The 14,267-nt window shown below is 38.1% G+C and overlaps 1 protein-coding gene across 1 annotated transcript in view; it reads left to right on the forward strand.

The window, feature by feature from the left end:
• ADCY8 (adenylate cyclase 8) overlaps positions 1 to 14,267 on the forward strand; it is a 125,587-nt gene that overhangs the window by 20,121 nt on the left and 91,199 nt on the right. The window contains exon 2 of the mRNA XM_048939830.1: positions 11,815 to 11,964. Within this exon, the coding sequence (XP_048795787.1) occupies positions 11,815 to 11,964 (150 nt within the window). The remainder of the gene's footprint in view (positions 1 to 11,814; positions 11,965 to 14,267) is intronic.

A 14,267-nucleotide genomic window follows, 5' to 3' on the forward strand; every position in this document is an offset into this window, starting at 1 on the left:
ACAGGGAGGTGGTGGAGTCACTGTACCAGGAGGTGTTCAAGAAACGTGGAGATGTGGCACTGAGAGACATGTTTTAGTGTTCATGGTGGGGATGGGCTGAAGATTGGAATTGATGATCTTAGGAGTCTTTTCCCACCTTAATGATTTTATGATTCTGTTTCCTGCAGTCTATCCAAGGTCTCCCTGAGGTCATATCAGTATTGGCTGTTAGTGCATCCTGGAATACCTGAACTTCTGCATACTCCCAAGTCTAGTAAACATAAAGTGGAATGTCAAAATACAATCCACTATATTTATGCTACTCAAAGTTTCTCCAAAGTCAGGGCAGGCCTTAGGTATATCTGCCATGGTTATAGTTCAAAAATATCAAGGAGATTCAGAAATCTCAGTCATTTTTCTGAGCATTTCGCTAGGAGAGGACACTGCTCAGTTCCTTGGTTTTCATGGTTCTCATAATTAACAGTAAAAGGAAATCATGGAGGAAATAATAAATACAGTGAACATTAATTGCATTCATTGTGGTTTTTAGGTCCCTTTTATAAAAATATGTTTAAATGTGAGCAAAGCATTCATGGAAGAAAAAAAACAGAAGAATTATTTGCCTTATTATTTCTAGGGTTGCAGACCTACAGCCTGATCCACAGTCTGCAAGCTGACCCTTCTGTGTCAGATGACACAGAAATCAGATGTAGATTCAATGGGCGATCTCCATCTCTAATGGTGTTTGTGGTCTATGCAAAATTACCTCTCTGAAAGAGTGGTCAAGCACTGGAATGGACTGCCCAGGGAGGTGGTGGAGTCACTGACCCTGGAGGTGTTCAAGGAACATTTGGATTTTGTGTTGAGGGACATGGTTTAGTGAGAACTATTGGTGATAGGTGGATGGTTGGACTGGATGATCTTGTAAGTCTTTTCCAACCTTGGTGTTTCTGTATTTCTGTGTTTCTGTGAAAATGACAGCTATTTACAGGCGTAGCTGTGGGGAAAACTCAGACTTTTGCTAAAAATGCTGGCAATGAAGTGTAAAGAGCTTTTGTTTCCATGTCTGTTTCAGCCTTTTTTTTTTTTTTTTTAAGCTAATAGTTTTACAAAGGAACATCTGTAGGGAGCTGTTTGTTTGTTTTCCAGCAGGTATAACAGATTAACACAAACATCTGATCAGTGGAACTTCCCATTAGTGTAGAAGAAGGCTTTGAAGAACACATGTAATTTGGAAAATGACAGTGAAGAGTATGACACCCTCATTTACTTCTTCATGGGGAATCATGTACAACCTGACCCAATGTAGCTAGGCAATCTTCTTTGGTGCAGGCTGTTGTAATTCTGCAGACTGCACTGAATCAGGGTCACCTGTACGAAAATCATGGAAACTGACAGTTCCATCAGGAAGAGGGGTAGAGTACATACTGCAGGTAATTGCTGGGATGCACAAACATTTGATCAGATGAAAACAACAACAAAGTGTGTCAGAAAAGATGAACTGCTGTCAGCCCTCCAAACATAATTATCATTAACTCAGTTTTGACATCCTACTTCGGATAAGAGCCGTTATCCAGAGCAATAAAAACAGCTGTGCAGAACACTGTCACAAACCCATTTAGTAGAAGTTCAGACTACCTAATTCTGTTTTCCTTAAAATATGGTTAAACTGTTTTCAGTGTTGCAAAGCTGCTTTGGTGATATTTTTTCCATCATGCATCCTGTTCAGTTGCATAATGCAATACAGGAAGTACTAGAAGTTATTCTGCCTTTGCTATCTTGTATTAGATTAGAGACAACTACTGAGAAAACTTGGAACATTTTCCAAAAGTTATTTTAGAGATCCCTTTTTTTAGATTGTCCAGACTCACATTTATGCCCAATGATGATCTCAGACATTTTCAGACAGATAGCAGCTGGAAGATTTTCTCACTTAGAGGTTAGCTGTGATATCTGATGTGTGTTTCCCAACAGGTGCATTTGAAGTGGGAGATATTCATCTATGCAATGCAAGGGTAAAAAATCGATTTCTCCCTTGGTTATAAATGGAGTATGACTTCTATCAAATGTAATTTGTTCCATTTGTTTTGAATAGTAAATATACAGCTTGCTAGGGATATCAACTTCTGCATTAAAAAAAAAAAAAAAAAAATGTGTAGGGAAAAGTCAGCCTGATCTTCAAAAGTCTGAAATACATATGTGTAGAAATGGAAAGTCCATAACTTCTTTTCAATCCCTTGTGAGCAATGAGCAGGCAAAAACCATCACTTTAGCAGTTTCCTAACCTACCCTGATTGCTGCGAGCTACTTGAGTGAGTTTCAACGAACACAGGCACTTGTGTGGTATTGTGCTTTGTTTTTCATCAGTTTCTATGGGTTCTTACAGAAGCTGCTCTTGGTTAGATATCTCAAGTAATTTAAAGGAATTCTGTACTACGTATACTACAGTTTGAAATCTATGTATACTAGGGCTGCTTAGAAAGTAATGTTCCCCATTTTATTATGTTGGTCCACAACATCAGAGGCAGATGTTGGTGGTACGGCAGTAGGGGATTGAACCTTTCTGTCAATATTCTGTTGACATTCACTGATACTTGCTGAACACTAAAGGAAACCAAACAGTGGATGTCATCACAGTGAGGTAGTGGGTGGGGTGGTGTGTTCCAGCAGTGGCGACAATGGCAATGGGTCACCTCAACTAGGGCAGATTATTACAATTACAGAATGCAGGCTTTTGTTCAGTGCTGGGGAAAATATGTACGTAATGGTAGTGACTATGATGAAAAACAGTATTTTGTAGATGGGAATTTGCTTGATTAAATAGTGTTATTTTATGCTCTTATTTTATTTGTTGTAATTTCCATGGAAATTAATAGGAGGCATTACCTTCAGAGCAACATATGTATTTTGAAAAGAAAACAGAGATTCTCATTTGATCCTTCTACATTTAAGTATACTAAATAAGGTGACATTTATGGAGAATAAAGTGAAGACTTCTAGAAGGTTTGACTTTAGATTTTTTCTTTTTTATTATTCTATAATCCATTTTACTGAGAGTAGAGGGAGAAGGTACCTACCCAGCAGACAAAACACTGAATAGGGGATGTTATTCATCTCAGAGGATAAGACTGATTGTTCTGAACAGGAACATTTTAGCTATCTGTAACAGCATCCTGTGTGCACAGTGATGATGAAAGAGTGGTATGAACATGAGATGCGATTACCAGATCTCACTGTGTAGTTCAAGATCAGTTCCTAGCTGAGGGTCAGAGGGAGGATCCAGCAGACTCCCCTGCAGCCATGGAAAACTGCTTCTAATTAAGATAATTTACTCAGTTCTGCTCATTCACCTGTATGCATGAACTATGATCCTAGCACTAACATTATCCCAGTGTCCAGCCAACTAAACGTCTATAAAAAGAAAAGCACCAAAATAAGGTTACCAAAAGTCACAGAATAAATTTTTTTGTTGCTGTTGCTAAAGTTAGGTCTGTATTCTAAATTTTACACTAACTCAAAGGGAGATGAATGCGATGTGCTGAAAATGATTTCACATTTGGGGCTGTTCAATGACAGCAGTAAGGTTGTATGTTCACTCTATTGCCTCTGTACATCATTCAAGTTATGTCAGCTTTTATGAGTCTGATATGATACAAATTTTCTGGAAGGCCCCTCGTTCCACAGTGTTGCCAAACATGGTTGATAGCTGATCACCAAATTGTATGGTTTGAGTTACCTTTGAACAGTTTACTCAAACATTCAATTTTCTAAATTTCTAATGGATTCAGTGAGATGGAATGAGCAAGGAGGAAATAGCTATTTTTTAATAGCAAATTAGATCTCTTATTCTGACTATTAGAGATATGTGTTAATGAATTCTGTCTTGAACTAGGATGACTGATATTGCACAAACATGACATTGCTCAGAAGGAGAATGAATGGTCTTTGTTTGCCAAATCATTAGCAGTGCAGGAGCAATAGGTGTGTTAAGATACTTTACAATGAAACCAGTGATGTTTGGCTGGTCCTGTGTCAGGAGTTGGACTCAGTGATGCTTGTGGGTCTCTTAAAACTCAGGATATTCTATGATTCTATGATTTTATAATCATTTCTTAGCATACATTCTGTGTTTGGTAGACAGGGACAACAAGTCTTGGATGCTATAGATTTCATGCACCTTAGGGGCCAGACTGTGATCCAAAGTATATAATGAAGTTCTCTAGTGTTCACTTTGGGAGCAACAAGAACAAACTTCTTAGGGAAAATTGGTTGTCCTGATGGCCTAAACAAGTTCTGAGTTTTTGAAAAAAGGATTTTTCTGTGAGAGTTTTGCATAAAGGAATTATAAAACTCAGCTCAAACTGCAAAAGCTTTATACCAAAAGCTTATATATACAAATGACTGTTTTCACATTTAGAAAACCAGAAGTAGGTGGAGTGAAGCACGCCTCTTAACTATCACAGTCTGTACTTGTCTAAATTTACTATGAATAAGCTGTATCTCTCTCTTCCTCTCTGTCTTCTTAGGTAAATGTTATATTCCCACCTGTCAGTAAATTATGGAGATTTGGATAGGAAATACTTCAGCACTCACTTCAGCTGCGAGCAGCATCATAACAGCTGTTGTACAGTTGGATGAAGGATCAGGAACAGATGAGCTTTCTGGAAATTCACAGCAACAATTCACAAAGCACCTCTGTGGGGCAGGTGGGGCTCCAGTAAATTTTGATGAAGCACTGATAGTCTAAGACATCGAAAAATCTATCATGGCCAGTAGCATTTAGCAGAATCCCAGAAGTCAGATGAAGTGAACCTGGGGAATAAGAAAACTCCTTACAAGGTGGCTTAACAATAAAGCAATAAAGGTTCCAGTTTAATGAGTTAGCAGCAGTACCAACTACGAATACTCACGTGCTGCTTCTCCCTGTGGAGGCTGTGATGTGAACTCAATCGGACAACTGCTCTAGATAGGAAAATCACTGCCAATGGCAAGTGTTTGTTTTTTAAGTTGGCCCATTTCCCTGATACAGTTCACAGAAGGGTCCCACAGATAATTGATCTGGCTTTACGAAGGGGAAGTTGTGCTGAGGGTTCAAGGTGGGCAAGAGGCAGAACAGAGATACAAGTACTTACTGGTTTTGCTGCCAAGAGCTTTGATTCATAAAACCATGGTCTCAGCTGGAAATAGAAGCTTGCTGTAGCCTAGCAGTGAGAGAGTGCTGGAGTCTATGCTGCCAGATGTTCCTGTTCTATACAAAGTACAGAATTTTGATTTCAAATCCCACACTTCTTATGCATCCCTCAGCTCGTTTCTGGTGATCTGTTCTTATAAGAGCTTAAGTTATTTTCTGTGTAAGTAACCTAAGTAAGGCAAGGATAAAGAAGGTAGTGAGGAATGAGGTTTTTGAGACATTTTAGGTAAAAAAATTCAACCTTGTGGCAAGCTGCTATTTTTAGTTAAACAACTAATTATGAATCAAAATTTCTCTCTAAACCCAATTAACCAATAATAATTACCATAGCAACGAGTTCTTTATGTGGCTCATGCTGAAAACACTCTTACAGATGCACAACAGCTTTACTTTCCTAGTCTTCCCAAAACAACCAGGAACTACTCAAATCTGTCATTGAAGCAAATCCTAAACTAGAAAGCCAGACAAGAAAAGAATTAAACAGTTTCCACCGGCTCATTTCAGGAATGAATGAAATTCCTGCTCTTTAATATTAATCTTCCTTGAGAATGTTCAGCTGGAGATTTATTTACTTTTCAGATGTGTTTTGGTGAGATTAGCCCCAGAACTGTTCTGTTTCTATACTGAAGATCTAAATTACCTGCTGAAGAGTATTAGTTTTCTCTTTTCATCTGAGACGGTAAAACAGATGTTTAGCATTCTCCCACATTTCAGATCTTTTTCTGGACCTTCTCAGTTTTCTTTTCTTCCTCTCCATTTGCTTTATATTTGAATCATAGAATCATAGAACGGGTTGCGTTGGAAAGGAACTCAAGGATCATCAGGTTTCTACTCCCCTACCACAGGCAGGGCCACCAACCTCCAGATCTGGAACTAGAATAGATTTCCCAGGGTCTGTCCAATCCAGTCTTGAACACCTCAAGGGATGGGTCATCCACAACCTCTCTGGGCAGCCTGTGTCAGCACCTCACCACCCTCTCTGTGAAGGATTTCCCCCTGACATCTAATACAAACCTTCCCTCCTTGAGCTTAAAACCATTCCCCCTTGTCTTATCACCTATTCACCTGAGTAAAAAGTTGATTCTCCCCGTTTATAATCCCTTTTTAAATACTGGAAGGCTGCAATGAGGTCTCCTCACAGCCTCCTCTTCTCCAGGCTGAACAAAGTCCAGCTCCCTCAGCCTGTTCTGCTGAATATCTCCTACCACTGACTGTACTAATCATGATGAAGATAATCTGTGATAGTGAATTTCTTTCAGGTTTTTCTAACCATCCAACATATTTCCAATTTGTAGGATTTGTTGAATTTTGTTATGTTTTCATTTCACTTCAGGTTATGGGTTATTTGAGTTTTCTGAACTCAGTCAGGTACTATATAGTGCACAACTGACCATAACTGGCAGGTCTCAGAAAGTACTGAATTAGGAGATTATACTGCTGACTTTATGGATTTACATTCCCTGATGGACAATTGAACTTTTTCAAAGAGAAAACATAATAAAACCTAAACACGTTGCAGATATGATTTTTGAAGATCTAAAACTTGACATTTGCAAACTCTTCTCTAACTCAGTCTCTGTTCTTCATAAATTCACAGAAAACAGAATTAAGTCCAAATCAGGACAAACTCTGGTGCCTGGAATAGGAGAAATGCCCCCAGGTCATTACACATAGCCCAACTCTGCTGTCAGCTCAAACTCCCTCACCTGTGCCCTTCTGAATTTCCATTTCTTGGGCTACATTCAGTTCTGTCATGATAACCTTTCTGTGTCTGAGATTCACGAATCACTTTGCAATATATTTTTTAGAAGCTTTTTAATGATTTCTACCTCAACTGTTCCTTATTTTACTATACAGTACCAACCTCAATTAATACTTCTACCCAACCAGTTGTGTCCAGTGCCTTTTAATTTTTTCTTAGTCTGAGATCTAGTAGTTCCAAATCCAACATGTTATCTTTTTTCAGTTGCCCTGGCAAAGCGCTTTTCATATGATGAATGAAATACAAATGAATTAATCTGAATCTGTGTGTACTGTCAATGTTAAACTTAAGCTAGTCCGATCTGCTTCTTCTTCCACTGGCTTTTCTTTTATCACACTGACTTGCAAAATGCCCTGAGTTGCTGGCATGATGGACACTTTATAAATTTAACTTCTATTTAAAGTTTATTTCTGCGAACTAAACTTTCAATTACCTCCTATGAGAAAAATGGAAAGCAGTTATGGAGTAAAAATTTTAACCTCTGCTTCTAACCATCTGCATCATCTTGTCAAGTAACTTTCTTTAGCTGTATTTATACTGCTATTTGATTACAGAATCATAGAATTGCAGAATCATTAAGGTTGGAATAGACCACAGTGAACCAACCATCAATCCATCACCACCCTGCCGACTAAACCTTGTCCCTTAATGCCACTATTACCCTTTCTTTAACACCTCCTGGGACAGTGATTCTATCACCTCCCCAGGCAACCTGTTCCAGTGCCTCACCACTCTTTCTAAGAATAATTTTTTTTCAACTTGAAACCTCTCCTGGTGCAACTTAGGGCCATTACCTCTTACCTGGGAGAAGAGGCCAAGCCCCACCTCAAAACAAACTCCTTTCAAGGAGTTGTAGATAGCAATAAAGTCTCCCCTGAGCCTCCTTTTCTCCATAATAAAAAATCCAAGTTCCCTCAGCCACCCCCTGCAATACTTGTGCTCCAGACCCTTCACAGCTTTATTTCCCTTCTCTGGATACACTCCAAGGCATCAATGTCATTCCTGTGGACCCAAAACTGTGTGGAGTACTTGAGGTGTGACCTCACCAGGACTGAATACAGGGGAATGGATGATCGTGTGCGAATCATCAGGGACAGCATGGGTCCTATTGTAGATACTCCCAAGCATCACAGTGATGACTACCTTTTGTTTGCATTTTTTAAATATTTAAGAAGCAGACCTCCCCAGAGACCTATTTAATATCAAAACATGTCACTCATGCTTTTAAGATCACTTGCTATCTCTACTATAGCTGCTTATTTGAGTGCTGTGTGAGGTAAAAATAGGCTAAAAGGCTTATAAATGTCTTGAAAAGATTTTCTTTTTTTTTTCATCTTATACCTCAGCTTTCCTACTGTGCTGTTCCTGATTATCTTGCAGTTGGTCTAAAATTGTGTATATCTTTCAAAATCAGTCTGTCCTGGTTTGTGTCTCTGACATGCAATAGAAAATCCTGCAAGACTTCTGGAATTGGTCACTGTAAACTGCAGATGAAAGGAGTGACAATGAGGGACTGAGGTATTTTATGTCTTTTTCTTTTTTTCTTTTTATTAACAAGAGCCACACATTAGTATTCTTGCAAGGCATAGTGTTTTCATCCTCAGATTGCTTTCAAGCAGACTACTATGTATAAGAAAAACAAATTCTTCCTCTGAGTAAGCTGCAGTTTTACCTGTAGCATGTTTTCCATAATTCCCTTTATCCAAATCGAATTATGGACTCATGAAATCTAATTGAAGTCCAAATTCTACTGCATTTGCTTGAAGGCGATCTGCTGAAGTGAGTGGCACTTGTCCTGAGTATTAGCAGAGACAGGTGACTGAACTGGGTACATGTGGATGTTATAATTGTATTTGCAAGCAAACGACAATACTCTGCCACTGCTTTTACCACTGAAATATACAATTCAAATTTGTAAAATACTTTTATCTTTTTTCATCCTAAACCATAAGTTTTCTAGCATGTGAGCATAGATTATCCTCAGGTCAGTCAAAATGATATGAAATGCTGACTACTCCAACCACCCACAGCTGACTTCTGTTGTTCTGCTGCATGGCACAGTCCAAACTGGTCTTATTTCATGTCGGACTGTCATACACTTAGAATCATAGAATCCTAAAATCACAGAATATCTCAAGTTGAAAGAGAATCATAAGGATAATTGAGTCACACTACTGACTCCACACAGGATCACCCAAAAATCAGACCATGCGTCTGAGAGCATTGTCCAGACACTTCTTGCACTCTGGCAGCTTGAGTCCATGCCCACTGCCCTGGGCAGCCTGTTCCATGCCCACCACCCCCTGGTTCAGACCCTGTCCCTGACCCCCACCTGAACGCAGCTCCATGCCGTTCCCTGGGCCCTGTTGCTGTCACACAGAGCAGAGCTCAGCGCTGCCCTCCGCTCCCTGTGAGGAGCTGCAGCTGCCATCAGGCTTCTCATCAGCTCCTCTGCTCTGGGCTGAACACACACAGGGATTTCAGCTGCTCCTCACACTTCTTGACCTCCAGAGCCTTCACCATCTTTGTTGACCCACTTACTAGCAGTCTGTGGCAGGAAAGAGTTATCTCATGGGCTAAAGTACTGTATTCTCTATTTTATATAGTGGAACAGAGGTGGAAAGTGTCTGCTGGAAGCTGGCTGGTCTGGGGAATGTTATCTCCAGTCAACTGTGGTCAGATAGAGGAAAGCAGAAAACAAGGAGATGGGATGGTGACAAACACAATAAGAATAAATAGTTTTAAGTTCCTCCCTTAAATAAAATAAAGGCTGCAAGGAGATATGCTGTATGTCAGTTGTCAGTAAAATCAGGGGAGCTGAAAGGAAGATGAAATGGAAATGATTAGTCACCGTGTCTCATAAGCATGATGGAGCATTCAAAGTAATGATAAGGTTGCAAACTAAAGCAAAAAAAAAAAAAAAAAAAGGAAAAAAAAAGAAACATTTTAAACAGAAAGTGCCTAATTAAATGGTAGGCATTTTTTGCCATTGGATGTGGTAGGGGCCAAAGATATAACTTCAGGTAAATATCAGAGAAAAATGTACACAGTTGATCTACCAGGTGTTGTTAAACAAATGGATAGATTATGCCACCTCCAGCTTAGAGGTGCTGTAAAGAACAAGATCCTGGAAACTAGGATGATGCAAAGATCATGCTAATCACACCCTATTTCTCATAAGCTTGTCCTAGACGTCTATTATTGGCGAAGATTAAGCAGAGCTTCAGATGGAGCCAGGATATGCAATCTTATTTAATCATGGCATATAAACTGTAAATGAATTCCCTGTTTGATCATAGAACAATGTTCCAAATTCAGAAATACGGGAATATATAAAGCTGATGTTTCTGCCAAATGCATTTGGTCTGATATCAAATATCACTTTTGTAAACTACTTGAATGTGAGGAATGAGACCTGCAGATCTAAGGTACAGCGTCACAACGAGATTAGGAGTTTTTCTAAATGTTTTCTTCTATTAGAAGAAGCAGAAGTTGGATCTTGGTGCGACTGATTATCAGATAACACTACAAAAATACAACTTTTAGCCAATGATATCCCTCAGCCACAGTTGGATGGAGTGTTCAGGACAGTTTAGAAAATACATTCTAATGCACTTGACTTGTCCGTGCACTCCTACCTAAGCGTTCTCTGTAATTCGCAATCAGGGACAGGATTCAGAGTGGTGAACATTTTGTCCATCACTGCATGGCAGTTCTAATGTTGTTATGATCCTATAAGAATGACCCTTGCTGTTATGGTGCGTAAGTGTCAGAACCTGGACATCTCTGCTCACAGGTGATGCTGGCATACAGGGTAATGTAGTCCACGGCTGCTTTGTCACCAGGACTGTGGTGCAACCCTGAAAAATGGGGCACAATTAGTGACACCTCATTAGCACAGTGGCTCTGACTGCACCATGACAGAGAGAAGAAAAAAATAACTTAAAAACAGAATGAAGCAAGAGCTGAGAGGACTTCCCATAAATTTGTAACATACATCAGCAATGAGGTGTTGGATAAAGAACTGAATTTGCAGGGCTCTTTTCTGTCTATAATGCATGCAAGTATTATACATTTCCTACTGTGTTTCCTGAAAGATCCTCAGTTGTTGATATGCTATGCCTTACAAATAAACAGAACACAGAGACGTATCAATGACAAGCAAACAAGCCTTTGGAATTCAAACTGCCCAACTATCCACTCCCACTTGGATCGTTTAAGTTCATGTCTCAATGAACGAAGCTGTGATGCACCTTCTACAAGGAAAGAGTGCAGCTCTTACGTAAGCATTGGTGAATAAAAGGCTTGTGTACACAGGCATAGGCTATGCAAGTATTTGGTTATGCATTCAGCTTCTCTTGTTGGATTGTTCAGGATTCAGATCATGCAAACTTGTACTTTGGCACCAGCTGAAAATGAATTTATTTGATTTGATCAATAACAGAATAACTATTATAATTGATACTAATTCTTAGCTAACTGGCACTCTTTGTTTTCCTTAATATGGCTTTGCTCTCAAACTAGCCATAAGCCAAATCAAAAAGTTACTTCTACAGAAGAGGCAGTGCAAAAACAAATTGTTAATTATGTTTGTAATCATTCCTGACTATAGCCCTGTGAGTCAGTTCTTGGAAACATCATTTGTGGTTCAACTAGAGTTTAATGCCCCCAGATACTTTATACTTCTTCCTCAAGGCAGAGAGAATTTTATATATTTGATGCCTTTAATTAAGATCCAAGGGATTCCTCTATGCAAACTTTCATAGCCTTTTAGTTTTACAGTCAACATGACTGGAGAGCCACATTCTCATTCCCCCTTCATATTTAAACAGATATTTTTGCTTCTGTTACCTGATCAAATCATGCTTGTTTTTTGTTGCAGATAGCGGCCCAGGCAGTGTTATTTATGTGTATGAACACCGCAGGAATCTTCATTAGCTACCTATCAGACAGAGCACAACGTCAAGCCTTCCTGGAGACCAGAAGATGTGTAGAAGCCAGATTGAGGCTAGAGACAGAAAACCAGCGACAGGTATTCAAGAAGCACTCTTATTTTTGTATTAACTGGAATTGATAATTGAACAGCTCAGGCTGTTGGCTCATTTGTAGCCTCAGTATGATGCTATCTGATTTGTGAGGGTTAAGTGAGATGATTGTGGCCATTTTGCTGTTGTGTATTGATCTGATATGACAACTGAAAAATTTTCTTAGGGAAACCAGATGAATATCACTGTTTCTTCCCATACAAGAACAAGGGGTCATTGTGTGAAGCACTATCTCATAGCTTTTTAGAAATGGTTGTTTACACAAGTGGAGTTAAACTGGGGAAGTTGTTTCAGCATGTCTTGGATACAAAAAGCTTGTATTAGCTGAATGAAGCTACTTCATGGAAGAAAACTCCATCTAGATGGAGAAAATACTAAAACATTGCCTTTGCCTCCCAATGATTTTTCAGAGCTGAAATCCTACTACAAGGAAGTATCACTGTATGCTTTCTCTAATCCTAAACTCTTCTCTGAAAATCTCCTTTTGATCACTGTGAGCAATAACATATTGGACTAGATGAACCTTTGGTCCAAACTTGTATAGTTGTTCTTAGGTATGTCATAATTTCCAATCCATAACTAAGAGACATCCAGTAAAATAAGTTTTCTGCTTATTGATTTCTGCTTAGGCAGTAGAAATGAGATGTACTGTTATTCACATTATGCTTTTTGACTGAAATATCAGAAGGTTCACCTCTTATTTTAAAAGTTGCATGGAGATCAAAGTACAACCTATACACACTACACTGTTGTTTCTTACTCGTATTAATTTCATTCTTCTGTAAAGAAATGTGTGTTACTTTCCAATTTAATTTAGTTTAATTTATTAAAGCCACTTTCTTATAAAGATATTTAGGAAATGTAATGTTTTATACTTAAAGTGAGAATTGAAGCAATGACTGTGTTGAGTGCTGCCACTTACATGTGACAGAAGGTCTCTCCAGCCATGTCTGGGGGTCCTGAAGGAAAGCTGGATTCTCTCTAGAACGCTCTCTTCTCATTGTAAGTGTAGGAGTTCAGTTTTAGTTTTTGTGGCTTGTTTTTGTTTTTTGTTTTGTTTTGTTTTTGTTTATAAAAAACTCTTTTCTTGTCAATTCTTTTGTAAACTTGTACTTTGTAAGCTTTTATATTCAGTATCATTCCCTAGAGTTCAGTGCAAACTGCTTTAGAAAATGATAACAGGAATTTTCCCTGCTCCAGATAATTCTGAGGATTTTCCATTATAATTGTTTTATTTTCTCATGGAAAATGAAATTTCTATGAAGATAGCTTTTTTTTTTTTTTTTTGTGAGAAATTCAATTTTGCTGAAATTTTATTTCCTATTAGGAAAATGAAGACAAAGTGCTTCTATTTCAAAGGGTTTAAAAAAATAATAACAAAAAAACAGTTTTTTTTCAGTGCAGATGAAAGTAGGGCTTGCATCTGAAGGATTTGTTTCTCATAAATGTTGAACAGTGCATTTTGTTTTGGCCCGGTGCCTTGCAAGTTTCTAGGGCTGTGTTGTTCCCAGAGGACAGAACTTCATGGAGAGTTAGCCATTTATGACTGAGACTCACCTATAACCAAACAAAGTACTGTGCCATAGGCATCATATGACTAGAAATGCATAGGGGAAAAGGTATTCTGTTCAAGGACAATACCTTATAGAAAAAATACAGGTATCTGATCACTTAATGAAATAGTTCTTTTAAAACTCAATGTAATGATAAGCTAGTCCCAAATTTAACCATTGGACTTGATGACCTTGGAGGTCTTTCAATCTAAACAATTGTATGATTCTCTGTTTAGGAACAAAACATTTTGATATAATTCTAATTAATTTGATTTGAAAATTTGAACTCTTATATTATGAACACCTATACATGAATGTATACAAATTTTTACATATTACATATATTAAAGTAATATTACATTGTATGAGTATGATATATTTCTGTTAAATACCCTATAATCTATATTTTGCTGTGTGTATCAATGCAAATGAATGATATGTTAGATCTATGTATTTCATACATATATGCATGAAATACATTTCATACCTGTATTATATACATATATATATGTATATAGTATACAAAATATATACACATATGTATGTATTATATATAATCTAAATACATACTTACATATTATATACAACATGTCTTTATCTGTATTTGGGACAAGAGCAATGATGACATATTCCAGTACTGGAATGAAGGGTATCTTCTCTGAGTCTTCTGTTTTTTCCATTTGTTTCCAAAGTAATGGCTCATGTAAGCAATTTCTAAATATGTTCCATTGAGGTGA

This window comes from Lagopus muta, chromosome 3 (genome assembly GCF_023343835.1).
Source record: "Lagopus muta isolate bLagMut1 chromosome 3, bLagMut1 primary, whole genome shotgun sequence".
Classification (NCBI taxonomy): Eukaryota; Metazoa; Chordata; class Aves; order Galliformes; family Phasianidae; genus Lagopus; species Lagopus muta.